Source organism: Diceros bicornis, chromosome 36 (genome assembly GCF_020826845.1).
Source record: "Diceros bicornis minor isolate mBicDic1 chromosome 36, mDicBic1.mat.cur, whole genome shotgun sequence".
NCBI lineage: Eukaryota > Metazoa > Chordata > Mammalia > Perissodactyla > Rhinocerotidae > Diceros > Diceros bicornis.
Window position 1 is genome coordinate 25,991,802 of NC_080775.1, and position 21,541 is coordinate 26,013,342.

At 38.5% G+C, this 21,541-nt stretch overlaps 2 protein-coding genes and 1 pseudogene across 11 annotated transcripts in view; 2 read left to right on the forward strand and 1 right to left on the reverse strand.

The window, feature by feature from the left end:
* Positions 1-2,897, reverse strand: part of MASTL (microtubule associated serine/threonine kinase like) — a 58,154-nt gene extending 55,257 nt beyond the window's left edge. For all 10 annotated transcript variants that reach the window (XM_058532663.1, XM_058532670.1, XM_058532671.1 and 7 more), the window contains exon 1: positions 2,658-2,897. In XM_058532663.1, the coding sequence (XP_058388646.1) occupies positions 2,658-2,843 (186 nt within the window). In that variant the 5' untranslated portion in view covers positions 2,844-2,897. The remainder of the gene's footprint in view (positions 1-2,657) is intronic.
* Positions 2,898-3,063: 166 nt separating this feature from the next.
* Positions 3,064-21,541, forward strand: part of YME1L1 (YME1 like 1 ATPase) — a 54,629-nt gene continuing 36,151 nt past the window's right edge. Inside the window, exons 1-4 of the mRNA XM_058532677.1 lie at positions 3,064-3,906; positions 11,990-12,121; positions 17,359-17,521; positions 20,439-20,537. Coding sequence (XP_058388660.1) covers positions 3,874-3,906; positions 11,990-12,121; positions 17,359-17,521; positions 20,439-20,537 — 427 coding nt within the window. The 5' untranslated portion in view covers positions 3,064-3,873. The remainder of the gene's footprint in view (positions 3,907-11,989; positions 12,122-17,358; positions 17,522-20,438; positions 20,538-21,541) is intronic.
* On the forward strand, positions 5,862-5,974 carry LOC131398962 (U2 spliceosomal RNA; annotated as a pseudogene).

A 21,541-nucleotide genomic window follows, 5' to 3' on the forward strand; every position in this document is an offset into this window, starting at 1 on the left:
GAAAGACAAAAGATAGTACTGTTCCTAATAAGCCCCCAGATAATCTGGAATCTCAGCCCAGAGAAATAGTAGCTAATAAATTTTTTTTTACTTCTGATTCTTTGATGGATGGGAATAGATTCAGAAAGAGGAAGACTGTAGGAAGTTTGTGTAGAAACAAAATCTTAAGATTAAGATCTAGAAAAAAAAAATCTTAAGAATGGTTAGAACTACTGAAACTTAACAGTCTCAAATGCTGTCTTAGGGAAGATAACTAATTGCTTGTTTCAAGTTTCAAGGTAATTGGTACTGAAGCAAAACTATAAACTACAGTAAAACCGGAGCACTAAACTGAACAGTCAGTAACGTTGAGATAATTCTCAGGATGATTACAAGAAAAAAAGGCATATTTCTTCCAAAGATTCATTAGAGTATTTAATAAAATCATTAATACACTGTAAATTCTAGCCTTATATCCTTTCCATAGGAAAACTGAGGGAAATTGACAAAGCCTGTCTGTAGCCTGATTTCACCGATCATTCCACTAGATTGGAAGCTCTAGGAGGGCATGTTTGTTTTATTTACCACTGTACCCCAGATCCTACAAAGGGGATGCTCAACAAATATTTATTGAAAAAATGAACTAGTGTTTTCATTTCAACTGATAATGACTGATTAGTAGTACAGTAGAAGGAAAAGCAAAAAAAATCTTGGGGACATATGAAGCAAAGCAGAATTAATTTCAATGAGGTGGGTCTGAAAGGTGGGGAAGGCTTGAAGAGGAGCTAAGCTGAGCCTTAATACACAAGTAACATGGGTGGAGAAGAGCAGAGAAGGGTAGAAGAAAAGCACTTAAGGAGGAATCAGGATAAACATAAGCTTGGAAACAAGACAACACATAGCATTCAGGGATTAGCCAATTGTCTGGCATGGCTAGAACATAGGACATGCAGAAGATCCAGTGGAAGTTTAGAGCCAGAACTTGGAGAATGACTGCTTTTCTAAGGAGTCTGGACTTTAGCTTGCATGTCACAAGGAACGGATAGCCTAAGGAATGGATGAAAAAATAAACAGTGATTCCAGTTAGGGGTCCATTCCAATAGAGTAGGTATGGAAATGAAGGCCTAATGAATGTCAAAAACATCATGTCAAGTGAAAAAAGCCAGATGCAAAAGACCATATTCTGTATGATTCTATTTATACGCAATGTCCAGAAAAGGCAAACCTATAGAGATAAAAAGCAGATTGGTGGTTACTCGGGGCTAGGGTTATTAGGGGAGGAGGAATGGCAGATGGGCAGGAGAGGTGGTTTCAGGGTGACGGAGATGTTCTACAATTGGCTTATGGTGATGGTTACCCAATCTTTAATTCACTAAAACCCAAACTGTACTTTTAGAAAGAAAGAAATGAGAGAGAGAAATGAGAGAGAGAGACAGAGAGAAAGAAGGAAAGAAAGAAAGGAAAAGGGAGAAAAAAACGAAGTCTTGTACTTGGGCAGATTTGGGAATAGAATGGAAGGGGTAATAATAACGAATATGAGACAGAATTGACAGGACTAGTTGAGAGATAGGATAGACAGAGGAAGTAGAGGAAAGTTCAAATGACTCAAGCGTCTAGCCTGAATGGCAGGGATGATGGTGGTGTTATTAAATGGAGAGAGGCAATATAGCAGGTTCAGAGTTTAGGTGGCTAGGTGGAGAGGATTGTTTAAAGTTAGGCAAGTACAATTTCGAGGTGTCTTCTAGATATTCACACAGCAATGTCCAACAGGAAGTTGAAACTGCATGGGCACTCAGACTGGTTTCTTTCCTTTATCACGTTCACTCAGTGCTGAGATGAGAGTAATCTGAAACTATGCGAGCGGATGAGAAGCAAGAGTGGCCAGTACAGCCTCAAATACACTGAGCGCTCTTGAATGCCTGTGGAATGATATATACTGCTCCAAGGCTAAAGAAGTGATTCAGGACATATTTCGGCTTAGTCTTTAAATAAAAGTACGTTCTAGATTTATAATGAAAGGTTTGAAGAGAAAAAATGGGGTTTGTTTAATGAGATCTTTTGGTTATATAGTAGGTCAGGAATTAAACTATATCACAGCCTGGTAACTGATTATTAACTGACACAGTTAATAATACTGCATTGTATATTTGAAAGTGGTTAAGAGAGTAGATCTTAAAAGTTCTCACCACAAGGAAAAAAATTTCAACTGTGTTAATGATGGATGTTAACTAGACTTACTGTGGTAATCATTTCACCAGGTATACAAATACTGAATCATTATGTTGTACACCTGAAACTCATGTTAATGTCCATTATATCTCAATAAAAAAGAAATTAATCTATATCAAACCGATAGAATTAAAATATAATTTTCAAATAACTGTTTCAAATTTAAAGTTTCAAACTTAATCCTGCTAAAGGCCACATCAGCAAAAAGGATTCAGAAGTTCTGGTGTCTCCCAAGTTCTCGCAGTGTGAAGAGAAGGGCGGGGCAGCGGTGAGACACCCGACTAGCCCGGCTGATGTCACCCTAAGGGAGAAGTCAGCTCGCAGGGCTCTGGGGCTTCAGCAACCACGCCACCCAGTCTAGTTGCTGCAGCGGCCTGCCCAATTCAGGGAGTAGGAAGGAGGGCCGAAGGGCCGGACTCCTTCCCTTTCTTTACTCCTCGACCTCTTACCTTCACCGCATACAACTTGTCGCCTTTCTGCCCCAGATACACCTTCCCGAAGGCGCCACGGCTAATGGGCTTCACTATTGTGAATTCCTCAATGGAGGGAGGTCTTGGCAGCGGGATCCTATGCACGCACTCCACTGTCGCCGCGCCTCCTCCACACTCCTTCTCGCTCCCCGCAGCGGGCTCCATCGCCGGCCAGCCCGGACGGAAGCCTGCAGCAGGCGCCAAGGTCCCCTTCCCAGCCGCCGGTCCCGCCAACTGGGTTCAAAGTAAGGCTCCGCCCGCGCCGCTCGCCGGCCGTGACGTCACGCCGTCGCCGCGCTCGCCGCGCGGAGCCCAACGTAGCCCCGCCCCTGTCACCTACTTTCGTCGACGCCGAAGGAAGCAATGGGCGTAAATGCGGGGCGCTGGGAAGTTCTGGAACCACCCACAGCCTCTTCGAGGGCAGTGAGCACGGCCCCCTTCCTCTGTAATGACGGGGGAGGCACAAACAGTTCTTGCCTGACAGGAAAAGGAACAACGGGGCTTTGAATCTGAATTGGGGGGCTTGTGTTTTATGTAAACCAGTTCGGTGTGCTCAGTAAAGCCACGGCCAGTGAAGTCACGGAATGTGGAGAAACTGGATGAACGGGAAGCGGGTGGCTGGCCTGTAAATCTGTCACTTTAACATGATGTAACTTGCCTGACTGAAACAGATTAGGACCAACAGGAAGAATTTTCCGATTGATTGTGAGGAAGACAGCACTAAATTGTAGCACAGGGTCTTACAGCTCGAGGCCCAGTCGGAAGAGAAGGCATTGGAAGATTTGATAAGGAAGCTGTAGCAAGTCAGGTTTCACAGGGGGGATGCCGGTCCCTCTTAAGAAAAAGAAAACTACAGCCAGAGAGCTTTGGGGAGCCAGGGCGTGTATTCAACGTCAGCATCAACTACTTCGGGGGGGCCAGCGGCCCCCGGAAAGAGCGCAGCGCTGGCGTCAGTGCCTAGACGGTGGCTCTCACCTGCCCCGGAAGTACTGTTGCTTTAGAGCCTTGCCTTCCGGGGCAGACTGTCTGTCGCAGCAGCTGGAGGAAAGGGAGGCCATTTTCCGTTTTTGAGAAGAGTGAGGGGTAAGGGGGGGGAGAAAAGGAAGGGACAGAAAGGGCTCGGCGCCTCCCCGCTGGGCCGTGGACAGTGGGGCAGTTTTGGCAGGCGGGTGAGGTCGCTGCGGGCCCGGAGGAGATGTTTTCCCTGTCGAGCACAGTGCAGCCCCAGGTGAGTCCAGCATCCGGTCCATTTTTCTCCCCGTCGGCCCGCGGCTGTTTGCTGTTTGCGTTTCGTGGAAGCGGTTAACCCAGCGTGAGTCCCGAGGTTGAGAAGTGGATCAGGGGCAACGCTGAGAGTGGGGCCTGAGTCTTAATAAAGGGCTGATGATGAAGCAGAGGCATGATATGAGCGTGATGGAGACGTTGGCTTACCGAGTTGATTGCGTGGAATTTTTGCTCGAGAATCCATCAGGCATTGTTCAATGCCGGACATTCTGGAGGGGGTGGGGGTGGGGATGGGGAAAACGTCTTTGCCGTAGATGGAAAGGGAGCAAGTAATGTTTCCTTTCCTTCTTTCTGCCTCTCCAGAGACTTCAGTTTTTATAGCCCCGATCCCGTTCTCTCTTTCCCTTTAACTCAACTCGATGTAATAATTTGAATAATCTGCCACGAATGGTTTCTTTTTATTGATCAGAAATGACTAATATATATATATATTTCAAGTTACTGAGTGCTTGCAGTTAAAATTTTGAATCAGCCTCCTCCCCATCTTTTCATAAAGCAATAATAGGGCGGAGAAAAATGTTTCTAAGGGTTTTTAATTACGTTTCAGGAGTAATCACTGTGACAATATTTTCTAGGTTCATTTAAAAATGTTTTTTGATGGTAACATTTTGATAGTTTTTTTGGGGGGGGAGTTCTCACAGTTTTGCAAGTAAACAGTTTTGAAAACATTCAGATTTATGTAATTATGTTTCAGCATGTAATTATGTTCCTTTATGTAACCCCCTCTGCCTCTCCCCCACCCCCCACCCCCGTACTGACTGGGTAGTAGAAAAGGAAACGATTAGTTTATTAGGTATCAGTAATGTGCCGGGTTAATAAAGCAAATCTTTGGTGATTTGGTGAGATCTTAATGGTGCTATGAAGAAAACGATGCGTAGGAGTTATCCAGGTGAAGAGTGAATGGAAGTGAACAGGTATCCTAGGCAGAGGGAAGGATATCTGGAGATCCTGGGATACGGAAGAGTTTAGCCGATTGGAGGAACAAAAGTAGGGCCAGGATGGCCAGAGCGTGGTGATTAAAGGTTGCAATGACAAGAAATGAGGTTGGAGAGAAGCCTTGACGCACATCGTACGGGGAGTTATCATAAGGGATTTTGGATTTAATTTTAAGTGTGTTGGGAACCGTTGAATGCGTTTAAGCACGGAGTAACATGATCAGATTTACATTTTTAATAGATTACTCTGGCTCCTTGCTGTGTGGAGAATGTGGAAGGGTACGAGTGGAAGTGTTTTCAATTAAGGATGCTGTTGCACATCCAGGAGAGGGATAATGCACCACTAAAGTGGTGGCAGTGATTATGGAAAGAAGGGGATGAGATTTATTTTGAAGAAAGAATGGAATTTCATGAGAGATTGGATATAAGGGATGATGGAAAGAGATGTTTCTGGTTTGACCAGCTGGATGCATGAAGGTGTTATTTACCAAAATGACAGTGTCTGGAGCAGTCCTGGCAATTGTTTGAAAAGAGGTCTGACTTGGCCTGTTGAGTACAGTATTAAACCTTTTAAAACTGAACTTTTGGAAGCTCACATCAAGAAAATCTCATTTTAGGAGAAAATATCATCAGCTGGATGGAGAGTTAGTGGTATATGATTTTGGTAGAGATGGTGAAGGGATTTTGTGTACTATAGGCAGTCATAATTATGAGCATATAGGACCCTTATGCATTTTATGCTGTGAACATGGTGAATACATTTGTAATTCCTGGTTGCTTAATTGATTGAATACACTTGAATTTAAATTGTAAAATTAGGAAAGACACAGAAAGTGAGCTTTTTCATTGAGAAGAGATCAAACTATCTTTTAGCAATTTAATTCCTTTTTTGAATGAGAAGAGATAACTGAAATAAAACTTTTCAAAAAAATAGGCAGAAAATATGTATCTTAAAATAATTTGAATTGCTTCTCGGCCTTTCGGCTAAGATCAGAGATAGTATCTGTTCTTATCAGTTTAATATATGATACGTCCCCTATCCAAGGACAATAAGTTAAATTAAAAAACTGAGCTCATAGATACAGAGAACAGATTGGTGGTTGCTGGAGGTTAGAGGTGGGAGGTTGGCGAGATGGGTCAAGAGGGTCAGAAGGTACAAACTTCGAGTTAGAAAATGGATAAGTCATGAGAATGTGATATATAGCATGGTGACTATAGTTAATAATACAGTCACACGCTGCTTAACATTGGGGATACGTTCTGAGAAATGCATCGTTAGGCGATTTCATCGTTTTGCAAACATCATACGGTGTACTTACACAAACCTAGATGGTATAGCCTACTACACACCTAGGCTAAATGGTACTAATCTTGTAGGACCACTTTCCTATAATGCAGTCTTGTTGTTGAGTGAAATGTTATGCAGTGCAAGACTGTATTGTAAACTTAAAATTTGCTAGGAGAGTAGATCTTAAAAGTTCTCATCACAGGAAAAAAAATTTATGTAACTATGGTGATGGATGTTAACTAGACTTACTGTGATCATTTCTCAATATATACAAATATCAAATCGTTATGTTATACACCTGAAACTAATATGTTATATGTCAGTTATATCTCAATAAAAAAATTTCATTCCTATAGTTTTAAAAGAGCTTAATGTTCTTTCTGACTCTAAAAATAATACACACTCATTGCCAATAATGCTGAAAAGAAAAATATATAAAGAAGAAAATAAAGATTACCTATAATCTCATTACCCAGAGAGATCACATTTTAGTTTAAATTCTTTCGTACATTTTATGTCTACACAAATGTGTGTGTTCATACTTTAAAAAAAGATGTTACAGATAATTTTATAGCCTGCTTTTTTCATTTAATACCGTATCATGAATTTACTTTTATATCAATAACTATGGGATGAAAAGTCTTTAACTGAAATCTTGAGTTATCGGAGTTGGAGTCCTTGCTCCTATTCTTACTGGCTGTGTAACTTTGAGCATGCCACTAAACCTACCTAAATCTTTGTTGTCTTCGTCAGTTAAATAGAAAGTATAATAGTAACTAATTTTTATAACTCTTATGAGGATTAAAGGAGATAATATGAACAAAGCAGGTAGTACAAAATCCGGCTATGGGAGGAACCCATTTAATTTATTCATTTACGCAACAAATATTTATTTAGTATCTACTGTGTGCATTGTTGTTGCACTGGGATACAGTATTGAATAAAATAGAGAAAAGAGAAAAATAAAATAATACAAAATATGTAAATTATGTAAGCATTATGTAAAAACATTTTGTATTAAATAATTATATAAATATAAAATAGAGAGAAGTAAAACAATAAAATAGAGAAAAAATCACTTGCCACGTGGAACTTAACTTTGAGTGGAGAGTGTGGTATAATAAAAAATAAATATTTGGTCTGTGTTCCCAGTTCTTGGCACAGAGCTCCTAAAACCCTTGGAATTTCCTGAGTGATTGGAGTCTTGTTATTTATAAGGAGTCCCTTTGGATCACACCTGGATTTATGCTAATGAAGTGACTTAAGTGGGGTCTTTGGATAGCCTCAGGATTGGGTTGGTCACCAGAAAGACCTAGTGATTAGAAGGTAAGGAATTCTCAGCCCCAACCCTTCCAGCCTCTGGCAGGGGAGGGCTGGCCTGGAGATGGAGCTGGGTAAAAACTCTTGAACGTGAGATTCAGCACAGAGATTCACAGTGCAGGAGGATGGTATACTCCAAATCCATGGGGAATATGAGCTCCTGTGCTTGGGACCCTTCTGGACCTTGCCCTATGTATCTCTTCATCTGGCTGTTCATTTCTGTCTTTTATGATAGACTGGTAAATGTAAATAAAGGTTTTTTTTTTTAACATATATTGCTCAACACATGCCTGGCATTTAATGTATTCAATACTTATTAGTTATTATAATTTTATTTTTATTAATTTTAATAACATATTTTATATATGTACATATATTTCTGTAAGATAAATTCTTGTGAGTGGGACTCCTGGGTCAAAGGAGAAACACATTTGTAGTTTTGATGGATATTACCATATTGCCCTTTAGAAAGGATATACTAGTTTGTTTGGTTTGGTTTCATTTTTTCCTACTTCCAATCCATTTAATTGAGTCAGTATAGAAGAGTGGTTAAGAGCACAGATTTAGGAGTGAGGCATCCCTGGTTTTGTATCCTGACTCCACTGATTATTAGCTGCGTGACCATGGCAAGTTACTAAACCTCTCTGAGACTTAGTCTTCTCATCTATAAAATAATAATAATAAACTGCTTCAAAGTACTGTAAGGAATAATAAATGAGATGAGTAGGAACTACTTAACACAATGTCTCATCTAGTGCTCGATGCCAGGTATTTTTCTATTTCCAAAATAATCATCTCATATAACGTTTATTTTTTAGCACCTACTGTGACAGCTTTCTTTTCTGAAAGAGGTGATTAAACTTTAATGCATGATTTGAAGTGTTTTATTTTTTTACATTTTATTTATTTATTTTTTTTATCTTTTGACCCCCTTCGCCCATTTCTGCCGCGTCCCTCCCCGTGCCCCTAGGAACCACCAGTCTATTCTCTGTATCTATGAGCTTTTTTGTTGTTGTTTTTTCGGATTTCACATATAAGAGAGAACATACGGCATTAGTGTTTCTCTGTCTGATAGATCACTTGGCATAAGGCCTTTGAGGTCCATCCATGTTGTCACACATGGCAAGGTTTCATACTTTTTTATGGCTGAATAATATTCAGTGGGGTATATATACCGCATTTTCCTTATCCATTCATCCACTGATGGACACTTAGATTGTTTCCGTACCTTGGCTGTTGTAAATAATGCTGCAGTGACCGTGAGGGTGCATATATCTTTTCAAGTTAATGTTTTCATTTTCTTCAGATAAATATTAGAAGTGGAATTGCTGGATCATGATAGTTCTATTTTAAATTTTTTGAAGAATCTTCATATTGTTTTCCATAGTGGCTGCACTGATTTACATTCTCACCTACAGTGCACAAGGGTTCCGTTTTTTCCACGTTGTTGCCAACACTTGTTATTTCTTGTCTTTTTGATATTAGCCAGTCTAACAGATGTGAAGTGATAGCTCATTGTGGTTTTGATTTGCATTTCCCTGTTGGTTAGTGATGTGGAGCATCTTTTCATGAACCTTTTGGCCATCGATGTCTTCTTTGGAAAATTGTCTATTCAGATCTTCTGCCTATTTTTTAATCGGATTTTTTTTATTTTTTATTTTTGCTTTTGAGTTGTATGAGTTCTTTATATGTTTTGTATATTAGCCTCTTATCAGGTAACATGATTTGCGAATATTTTCTTCTGTTCAGTAAGTTGCCTTTTCATTTTGTTGATGGCTTCCTTTGCTGTGCGGAAGCTGTTTAGCATCAAGTAGTCCCACTTCTTTATTTTTGCTTTTGTTGCTTTTGCTTTTTGGTGTCAAGATTCAAAAAATCATTGCTAAGACCTATGTCAAGGAGCTTACTGCCTATGTTTTCTTCTAGGAGTTTTATGGTTTCAGGTCTTATGTTTGAGTCTTTAATCCATTTTGAGTTAATTTTTGTGTATGGTCTAAACTAGTGGTTGAGTTTCATTCTTTTGCCTGTGGCTGTCCAGTATTCTCAACATCATTTAAGGACAGAGACTGTCCTTTCCCCACTGTATAGTCTTGGCTCCTTCGTCGTTAATTAATTGACCATATATGTGTGGGTCTATTTCTGGGCTCTCTATTCTGTTCCATTGATGTATGTGTCTGTTTTTATGCCAATACCATACTATTTTAATTATTATAGCTTGTAATAATAGTTTGAAATCAGGGAGTGTGATGCCTCCAGTTTTGGGTTTTTCTTTCTCAAGATTAATTTGGCTATTTGAGAGTTTTTTTGTGATTCTAGATAAATTTTAGGATCATTTGTTCTATTTCTTTGAAAAATGCCACTGAAATTTAGATAGGAATTGCACTGAATCTATAGATGGCTTTGGGTAGTATGGACATTTTAACAATATTGATTCTTGTAATCCATGAGCACAGAATATCTTTCCATTCATTTGTGTCTTCTTCAATTTCTTTTATTAATGTCTTATAGTTTTCAATATACAGGTCTTTCATCTCCTTGGTTAAATTTATTCCTAGGTATTTTATTCTTTTTGATGCAGTTGTAAATGGGATTTTCTTTATTTCTCTTTCTAATAGTTTGTTATTGGTGTATAGAAACACAATAGATTTTTGTGTATTGATTTTGTATCCTACAACTTTACTGAATTTGTTTATTAGTTCTAACAGTTTTTTGATGGCATCTTTATGGTTTTCTATATATAATATCATGTCATCTACAAATAGTGACAGTTTTACTTCTTCCTTTCCAATATAGATCCATTTTATTTCTTTTTCTTACCTAATTGTTCTGGTTAGGACTTCCAATACTACGTTGAATAAAAGTGGTGAGAGTGGGCATCCTTGTCTTGTTCCTGATCTTAGAGGAAAAGTTTTTAGCTTTTCAGTTTTTCACCATTGAGTGTGATGTTAGCTGTGGGCTTGTCATATATGGCCTTATTATGCTGAGGTATACATTCCCTTAAGTAAAGTATTTTCCTTAGTTCTTTGAGCTGTTCTATCAAATTATTGAACCTTAAGAGGAGGTTGTGGGAAACCCTGATTATATCTATCTGATAGATCAGAAATATGAGTGGCCTGGGACTTTTATTTGGCGTCTGAAATGGGATCAGTCTTATGAGAGTGAGCCCTTGACTTCTGGGTAATTAGCGTCAGAATTGAATTGAATTGTTGGACATACAGTTGGTTTCAGAGGATTGGTTGGGAGAGAGAGAGACAGATAATAAACAATATGTAGATAAATAAGTAGATATGTAAAGTGTGTTAGACAGTGAAAGTGCCAGAAAAAATAAAGCAGAGAAAGAGGATAAGGAATATTTTTTAGGGGGGGTTGTTGAAATATTAAATAGGTTGGCTAGGAAAAAGACTCATGAAAAGATGACTTTCGAGTTAAAAACTGAAGGGAATATGAAAGCAAGCTGTGTTACTAACTGGACTAGAGGGAATCAATGGCAATCCAAAGGCCTTGAGGTGAGGGGGCTGCCAGGTGTGTTCCAGGAGCAGCAAGGAGGCCAGTGGGGCTGGAGCAGAGAGAAGGAAGGGAGTGTAATAGTGGGTAAATTTGGAGATGGAATAAAGAGCCATGGAGGGCTTTTATGCCCTAGTTCTTAGGACTTTGGCTTGTATTGTAAGTGAGAAGAGAAGCCATTGAAGGGATTTGAGCAGAGGAGTGATGTGATCGGACTTTGGTCTTAATAGAGCAGATGCAGGGAGAGTAGTTCGGAGGCTATTGCAGAAATCCATGTATAGATTAGATGATGGTGGCTTAGAACAGGATGGTGCAGTGAGGAAGTTGAGAAGTATAAAATTCTGGATATATGCTTACTTTTTAAAAAAATCTGTGAAATATTTCCTTTTGTGGTGGTATCATTTATTTAGCCAATCCTCTAATGGTGGACATTTCTGGCTTTCCACTAATTTTAAAATGTTCTGATGAAAATTGTCATCTATGCATATGCAAGCACTTATCAGATTATTTCCTTAGAATAAATTCCTAGAAGTTAGATTGCTGGGACAACAAAATGTATGTACAGTCTTGTGTCACTTAACAGGGATATTGTCTGAGAAATGCATTGTTAGGTGATTTCATTGTTGTGCGAACATCATACACAAACCTAGATGGCACAGCCTACTACACACCTAGGCTATATGGTACTAATCTTATGGGACCACCTTCCTATATGCCGTCCATCCTTGACCAAAAGGTCGTTATTCAGTGCATGACTGTATTCTTAATACTTTTGATTCATATAGCCAGATTATCCTGAAAGAATATATCAAGTTTTCTTCCTACTAGCAATAAATCTGAGTATTTACAATTTTTAATATATAGTTTTGATATACAGTAAATGTTTAACTTTTTACACATCCCAAATCCTGACAATAAAAGATTCTTTTCTGTTTTTATTTTAAAAAACACACTACTTAATTTCAACTTTTATCTTCTTCTAGGTTACAGTTCCTCTGAGTCATCTCATCAATGCCTTCCAGTCACCAAAAACCACGTCTATTTCTGTCGGTGCATCAATTTCTCAAAACCAACATCGAGATGTGGTTCCTGAGCATGAGACTCCTAGCAATGAGGTCATAGCTTTTCCCCTGGTTGTGTGACAAAGACTTTTTGATTTAGTACATTGTAGACCTGTTTGAAATGTCTTTCTATGTTTACGCATTTGTAACAAGATGATTTCTGTCTTCAGCTTAATTTCCTATATGATTAAAGATGTCTAATTCTGACTTTATTGTACATATAGAAAAGTTACTTTGTTTTATTCTTTAACATTTAATCTATAAAAATTTTCATGTGGCAGTATATTTGGTATTCAATTTTAGATTACTACTCCTGTGATGCCATTTAGATACTCTTTTGTGTTCCTCCAGCAGTAACAGTGAACCCACAGTTAACTGACCAAAATTGCCTCCCAAGTCTCAGGGAAGATAGACTAGTAATAAGTTATCATCTACTGCCTCATAGGAGCTGTCACTGTAATTGAACGATTAGCATATAGGAACCTGAAAGTGAAATGTCTGAGCTATGAAACTGTACTTTCAGCGTTCAGAGAATTATAAAATCAGTGTTGCCTAGGACATAGGGAATTGCCAGCCTAGGATCCTTTGTGTTCACATGATTCATTAATAAGATAGTTGCTTGTAGCTCAGAAGACATTATTCATAGAAAAATATTATAGTCTGTAGTTAGGTTTCCCCAAAGCCTCTGCAGCCTGTACATAGGTTGTATTCTTAGTCCTGATATCAGGGGCTTTGGCAAAGGACAGTGGAGGAGGAGTTGAAAAAAGTTCACTTTGGGGGCTTGTGGGGTGAGTCTTAGGATAAAATTTTAATTAGATGAAAAGTTTGTCATTTTTATGGTTGCCGTTTATACTATGTGCCCAGTTCCTATTGCCTCTTTCTGTAGGCAGTCTTTTGTCTGTCTACTGTTGTGACACCCCTCTCCCAAATTATAGTCCAAGAGAGCTTTCCTCATGAAAATACTACATGTATTAAAATTGCTACATGCAGCGTAATTATATTTATTTTAGAAATTGTGGAAAATATTATGTAGGTAGAAGAAATTCACCTGTGGTCCTTTTCCTCAGGGATAATGCTGTTAACCTTTGTATTTGCATTTCATGTCTCTTTTTTTCTCTTGTAGTTTTATAATAACTGGATTATGCTGTATATGTTGATTTAGATTCTGTTTCGTTCACCTAATAGTCATATGAACTTGTGTCATACATTTTCTGTTTTTAATGACTTCAAAGAGTGCATTATATGATGTCCCTTTGTTGGATATTGTTTTAATTTTTTGTTGCTTTAGGCAGCACCATTTTTACTGTTCTTGTTGCTAAATCTTTGAAATTGCTAGGTCAGTAGTGAAGTACATTTTTGGGGCTTGAAAAGTAGCTAAACACTAGAAGCCGGTGTTGAGTTTGAGACTAATGGTCTAAAATACATAATTGGTGTTCTTAACCTCTGATATACCCTCATTAGGCATATGATGGGTGACAAACAATGGGTGATATACCCTCATTAGGCACATGATGGGTGACAAACAATAGGTTTGTCTTCACTGAGTGCTCGTTAGTGTTTCACAAACATTTCGTTCTCCCTGTTAGTGTTTCACAAACATTTCGTTCTCCCTGAGCATCCTACCTGTCTCTACTCTCTTTGCTGTGTGGTGACTTGGCTTGCATCGTCTTGCTCGTCCAGACATCCACTCCACAATGCAAGCAAAAATCCTTCCTTTAACTTCCTTCAAGCTACTGACTTCTTTTCCCTTTGCTTTCAGACTTCTTGAAAAAGTACTCTGAACTTGTTACTGTACTTGCAAAACTTTTATTCACACTATATCTTATTGTACTTGGCTACTACTTCTACCATTTTACAGACTTATTTTGCTATCTTTTGTTGATTTCCTAGGACTAAACATAGGCCTTTTTAAAAATCCTTGTCTTTTTCAACTTTTCCTCAGCATTTGATCTTGCTGAACATCCACTACTTTCAAAATACTCTCTTAAGTTGAGTGATGTTACACTGATGATTTTTTTCTCTTTTTATTTTGCTGGCCGTTTTTATTGCCAACCCCTTAAATACTGGGTGTACTGTGCATTTATTCTTAATCTCGTTTTCATTATGCATAGCCTCCCAGGTTGTATTATCCATTTTCATACCTTCACGTAACATTTATATGTCTGTATTCTGATAACCCCCGAATATATCTAACCTAAAGTTTCTCTAAAGTTTTAAAGTAATTTATCTAGTGGCTTGTTAAAATATCCCTCTGGTAGGCTCCAGGGACCTCAAAATTAAAACGTCCAAAACTGAGCTCTTCCCCAGATTCCAGTGTGTTTGATCTTACAGTGGTTTCAGCCCCTCTTTATCAGTCTGGGTCCAGCCAGGAGAGAGAAACCACATAGTCATTTCAACAGTGAAAATTTAATATAAAAAAATCAGTATAATTTTTTAGTTTAGTATTTAAAAAACCCTGTTTCTACAGAGGGTTGGGATGTAACAATAGATTGGCTAGTAATAATAAAGAAACCTTTAAAATTCATCTAAGACTAGCAGATGTCAGGAGCAGCTAATCCTCCTAGTACTGAGACAGAGCATCCCAGGACGAGTTCTCCACCCTCGGGTTGAGGTCCTGACCTTGTTGGTGAGGGCATGGCCTTGGCTCACTGAATGGCAGAGACGTCACTGGTGCCACGCCAGCTGAGCTTGATGGAAATTAGGGTACCAGGGAAAGCTGTTCATGGGGATGTGTCTTCCTGGAAAAACTGCTACAGAGCTGCCCAGTGAAGGAGTGGTGCCGCAGGAAGCTGCTGGGTACTGCTGGCCACTGTGCACGGCAGGAGCCAGGCTTTGGAGAAGCTGCACACGTGGCGGGAGCCAGATGCTGGAGAAACGCTGGGTGCTGCAGACAGGAGCCTGCTGAGTGAGCACACTAGAACCAGGAGCAAAACCTCTTTCCCCGCAGTGTCTCTCGGGCGCCCTCTACTGACGAAGCTTAACATCGTGCCCGCTGGCAAAGGAAGAATATTTAAAGGGTCCACTTCCAGGGCAGGCCCCATGGCTTAGCAGTTAAGTGCGTGCGCTCTGCTGCTGGCAGCCTGGGTTCCGATCCCCGCGCACCAACGCATCGCTTCTCCGGCCATGCTGAGGCCGCGTCCCACATACAGCAACTAGAGGGATGTGCAGCTATGACATACAACTATCTACTGGGGCTTTGGGGGAAAAAATAAAATAAATAAATAAAATTATTTAAAAAAAAAAAAATAAAGGGCCCACATCCATGTTCATGGGAACAAGAGGGATGAAGAGGAGCTAAGAGACAATTGATAACCAGCACATCCATGAGAACCCTGCTCCCTCTCCATTTCTCTACCAGTTTCTTCAAGTGTCTGTTATCTATGATTTATTTCCATCCTTCTTAGTCAGGGCTTAGTTCAGGCTCATATCATTTTTCTCTTCTTCCATCAGCCTTCTCTCATCTGGTTTATCTTCTTTATCTTCTATTTTCTTGCTATAAAACAAAACTAATATCACCTCTAGAATTAAATTCAAATAAGGCTCTTCACAGTTTGGGCATAGCCCATCTTTCTAGTCCCTTCCTCCGTCTTTTTACTACAGTTTTTACTTTTTACTTTTTAGTTTACTAAAAAGTAAACTTTTTACTACATCTCAAACATTCTAGGCCCTTTGATGACTTTTTGTGTGCCCCCTTCCCCAAGGCTTCCTCCCCCAGCATTTTGCTAACTTACTGTTACCTCAGTGAAGCCTAGTCCTACTTAGGAAATTGGTTGCTCTGTGTTCTGTGTTCTCCACGCCACTTGTTTTTATGTCTCTGTAATAGAATTTACCATGTTGTATGATAATTACTATTCTTTTATGTACCTTATTTCTCTGTATGTTCCTAGGACCTGACACCCAATCAGTAAGGGGAGTAATTCTCTTTTTTAGTTAAGAATCTGCATTTCCCTTTTGAAGTCTATGTATTGTAAATAGACTTTTTTGTTTTCCATTCTAAAAGATAACTTTTGAAAAGGAGCTCTTGAATATTGTAGTCCTGCTTCCATTATAATAATATGCTTTAAATTGTATAGTTTTTAGAAGTTTAAAAAGCACTTTTAAGTATTTTATTTCATCATGCCTTTAACTATCTTACTGCATATGTTAGGATAAGTAGGTGAGCAAGGCATGATCTCTTCTGTTGACCCATTCTGTCTCATCATGAAATAGGGTGTATTTCCTGGTCATTTTGCTAATGAGGAGATGGATTCTAAGAATATGAATGACTTGTCACAAAGCTAGTAAATGACAGACCCCTGAATGTCAATCCAGAGCTATGTAATCCCTGGATCTAACTTTATGTCCGTCATAAGAAGTTGATACATTACTTGTTTTATTTATTTTGCTCTCCTAACTTGAAGTTTTAGCTCCTAATGACTTGTAATTGTTACTGGTCTTTAATATCTTCCTGTCAGCTCATGTGGACAACAAAATAACTTACCCCTACCTAATTTTAGTTACTTTAGACCTGTTGTAAGGTGAGTGCATTTTTCGCCTGGTTTTCGCACAATTTGACTTTGTTCAATTTTCCTCATTATTAGAAGTTAGATGTGGGTAATTATAGAACCTCTCAGTTCAAAGAAGGATCTCAGCAGTGAGGCTCGAGGAGTGAGATGTCCTGCGGTCACAGAGCACACCCTTTCTCTTTTTTTTTTTTTTTGCGAGGAAGATCAGCCCTGAGCTAACATCCATGCTAATCCTTCTCTTTTTGCTGAGGAAGACTGGCTCTGAGCTAACATCTATTGCCAATCCTCCTCCTCTTTTTTTTCCCCCCAAAGCCCCAGTAGATAGTTGTATGTCATAGTTGCACATCCTTCTAGTTGCTGTATGTGGGATGCGGCCTCAGCATGGCTGGAGAAGCGGTGCGTCGGTGCACACCCGAGATCCGAACCCGGGCCGCCAGCAGCGGAGCTCGAGCACCCAACTGCTAAGCCACGGGGCTGGCCCAGCACACCCTTTCTTTGTCAAATGGGCTTTTGTTTATGGGCATTAGGGATTGGAGGAAGCTTTAAAGCTCCACGGACTGGTGATACCATTGGCAATATGATTTTTTAACCTTTGTCAAACTGTGCATTACTGACCTCAGTAAAACTAGAACAAAACTATTTGCACCAACTTATTTTTTAAATATTAGAAGAAAATGGAAATCAGTGCATTTGTTAGATTTTTAAAAATCCATATTATTTCAACTGATGAGTACTCTTTAAATATCTTGATAGTACTCCTTACTTGGTTGACTCAATCTTTTACAGGCTGTACTGAATTTAAGGGACCTTGGATTATCTGAATTAAAAATTGGACACATTGATCAACTGGTAGACAGTCTACTTCCTGGATTTTGTAAAGGCAAAAACGTTTCTTCCCATTGGCGTACATCTCATGTCTCTGCACAGTCCTTCTTTGAAAATAAATATGGTAAGTTAATATATTTTTCTTTCAATTAAAATAAGCCATTTTAGGCTATAATGAACAAGACAAGAAATAACAGGTGTTGGAGAGGATGTGGAGAAAAGGGAACTCTCATACACTGCTGGTAGGAGTGCAAACTGGTGCAACCACTGTGGAAAACAATATGGAGATTCCTCAAAAAATTAAGAATAGAACTATGATCCAGCTATTCCACTGCTAGGTATTTATCCAAAGAACATGAAAACATGAATGCGTAAAAATATATCCACGCCTGTGTTCATTGCAGCATTATTCACAATAGCCAAGACTTGGAAGCAACCTAGGTGCCCGTCAAGGGACTAATGGATAAAGAAGATGTGGTGTATATACACAATGGAATACTACTTAGCCATAAAAAAAGATGAAATCTTGCCATTTGCAACAACATGGTTGGACCTTGAGGGTATTATGCTAAGTGAAATAAGTCAGAGGAAGAAAGTCAAGTGCCATATGATCTCACTCATAAAGACAACAACAAACAATCACGTAGAGACAGAGGTTGGATTGGTGGTTACCAGAGGGGAATGGGGGAGGGAGAAGGGTGAAAGGGGTGATTCACACGTGTGGTGAGGGATGGTAATTAGTCTTTGGGTAGTAAACATAATGTAATCTACACAGAAAGCAAAATATAACGATATACACTTGAAATTTATGTAATGTTATAAACCAATGATACCTCAATTAAAACAATTAAAATGAGCCATTTTAATGCTATTAATAATTCTAATAGGTACCATTTATTAGCATTTACTGTGTGCCAGGTTCTTTTATGAGTTGTTTTCTTTTTTTTTTTTTTGGTAACTTCATATTGAATAAGTTTAGATTTACAGAAAAGTTGCAAAAGTAGTACAGAGAGTTCCTATATACTCTTCATCTGGCATCTTCTAATGTTGACTACTTAAAGAACCATGGTACATTTGTCAAAACTAAGAAATTAACATTGGGACAATACTTTTAACTAAACGATAGACTTTGTTTAGATTTTACAAAATAAAATTTAATTTCCCCAAATCACTAGTGTTTCCACTGCGGTTCAGTTTCTGTTCTAGTATCTAATACAGCATACTACATAGCATTTAGAATAGGGAGTGTTGTAGGTTTTTTTCCCTTAATTTTAGGTGACAAACATTGGATTCCAGGTGAGATACTAATCTCTGAGAATACATTGAAGAAATAGTCATGGTCCCTTATTTTATAGAATGTCTGTATATTTTCTTATTTGAATCTTGTAATGATCTGGTATTATAATAAGGGGACACTTTGTTTGAAAGGGGTGTCAGCTTCATGAGTTTCTTTTTGGATGATGCTTAAACAAGGAATGTTAGAGGATTATCAGAATACTTGTTTTATGTTGATGGAAGAATAGATTTTTAAAATCAGTGTAAGCTATAAAAGCCCAGGAATAAGAGAGCAAGTTTGAATAGTTTTGTGACGGAGGTTTGATTTGAAGCTTTACTTTGTATAAACTTAGTTTATTTACTAATTCTTCATTTTTCTTCTGCCTTTATTTCATATAAGGGCTGTAGGATAAATAAAGAATTCAAGAGTGCAAAAAAATGAAAAAGTTTTTGAGCTTGAGGGCTCGGACTAAAAATCTCCTCCTGTTTTATGATTTTTTATGCTATACTACCTGCTTCCTGAGAGGAGCCCTGAGGCTTAGTGGTTAAGAGTAGACTAGGCTCAAACTCAGTCCTGCCACTGAGTGACTATGGTATTTACTTTATTTCTCTAAATCATTTCCTCATATGATGCATGAGGAATAACTCCTTATCTCACTTTAGAGAATCAAATGAAATAATCTAAGTACTTGGTCCATAGTAAGTATTTAGGAGAGTAAAATTTTTGTTACTATCATTGTTATTATAGTATTATTACTATTGCTCTTCTAGTCTGCACATGTACATTTCCTTTTTTTTTTTTGCTGAGGAAGATTCACCCTGAGCTAACATCTGTCGCCAATCTTCCTCTTTTTGCTTGAGAAAGATTCACCCTGAGCTAACATCTGTGGCCAGTCTTCCTCTATTTTATAGTTGGGTCACCGCCACAGCATGGCTGACAAGTGGCATAGGTCTGCACCCAGGCTGCCGAAGCAGAGCACGCTGAATTTAACCACTATTAACCACTAGGCCACTGCCCTGGCCACTACATTTCCTTTTAAGGTTGTTCCTCTTACTGCCAGCTGATTTCTTGGCTTAGGGAGGCAGAGGTGTTAGGAAGGGGTTTCTTGACTTGACTGTAAAAGTTCTTAGAAAAATCCCTGAATCCTAACTGGGATACAGGGATAGATGAGAACCAGTTTCTCTTGTTGCTGCTTGCGTTTTCCATGGGGTCATGGATGTAACGTAGGATGGGGCCCGTTAGTCAAGAGTAGGAGTTAGGAAGGATCAGCAAAGTATTCATGGCTCACAGCTGTGGAAGGAACTTTCTTCATGCCCAGCGACTATGGAAACTTTAAGAGAGAAAGATCACAGTACCTCTGGTTTGCAGTGTTTTATCACATCTTCATTAGAGTTTTTGAAATTTTCTGTAGGAAATAGCAATTCTTTTATCTCTTTATGCTCTTACCTAAAAGTAACTAGCTAAACATATATATCTTTTACTTCTTGATTTGAATTTGGTTTCCTTGGCAGCTGTATTTGTATATCAGATAAAAGAGATAATCTAATGAACAAGTGATAAATAGCAAAGTGATGAAGAACTGTAATTTGATTAGCAGTGCTTTTAGATATTTATAAAAGCAGAGTCGTATATGGACAAATAGAAGGCAAAACTTATATTTTGTTTTTTTTTTAATATTTGGTAAAATTGTCGTAGTTCATGTGACTTTTTTTTCCCCCCTTTGGTTTGGCTGTTAGAAAATTTACTTTTTTCAATTTCCCTCCAGGTTACTTAGATATGTTTAGTACTTTACGTTCCTCTGGCTTGTATAGACAACGTTCAAGAACTCTTAAAAGCATTTGTTCAGATCTTCAGTACTGGCCAGGTAAGAAGCAAAAACTGTGTTATTTTGGAAAAAATAATAGATTTATTTAATATATTCTGATTGGTCTTTCTTACTGATATTAAAGATTATAAACATTAGTTTGTAGCTCATAGTAGAACTTAAAGAGTACTTGAAATCCATTAGTTTGGGTGTGTTTGTAATTTTTAATATGGAAAATGTAAAAGAGGAGCTAGATTTTGAATGTGAGTAATAAGTGTCACAGTAAATCAAACTCTAGCGAACTTATCTACACCTTTCTTAGAAATAATTAAGCACATTTGTTTACTTTCCCTCAATTTCAAAATCTGATTACAGTGACAGAAAAAATATAAAAATGATACAGAAATCAGAGGGACAGCAGAGCGATTTCATCAGTGGACTAGAAATTTGAGGACTGTCTATAAGTTATGAAGTAGGTGACATCAAATTGATAGCACAATCAAATATGCATTCATTCATATTTGTTTAATACCAGGCACTAGTGATAGGTGTCAGGTGACAGTGATATTATAAATGAAAAAGATAGATGTCACTTCCCTTGGTGGGAGTCACAGTAGAGTGACATGAAGGAGATGGGTACAGCTGTTTCCAGTAGAACATCAGAAAAACCCCAAGTCCCAAGTCAGTAATCCTGGGCTCTGGGATGGTTGACGTGGTAAACAGTTGAAAGATGGCTGAAAGTGGGCCAATTATGGAACAGTCATGGCTTGTAACTGTTAGGCTACAATTGGCAAAAAAACACCCTTGTAATAAGGTGCATGAGTGTGTTGAGAGGGGTCTGTCTTTGAAGGCTCCTGGTTTGAGCACTGATGACAAAGAGAAACAAGACAGTACCCCAGCTTACTTTGGACTTGAATCGTGCACTAAAGGTATCCTGCTCATTCACCGTAAGTCTGTTTTGTGGTCTAAATACATTTACCACCTTGGTAGTTTAGAGGAAACCCATCTACAGTTAGTACTGATCACTGTATTCTTCTTTACAAATACAAATAGATTAGCAAGAA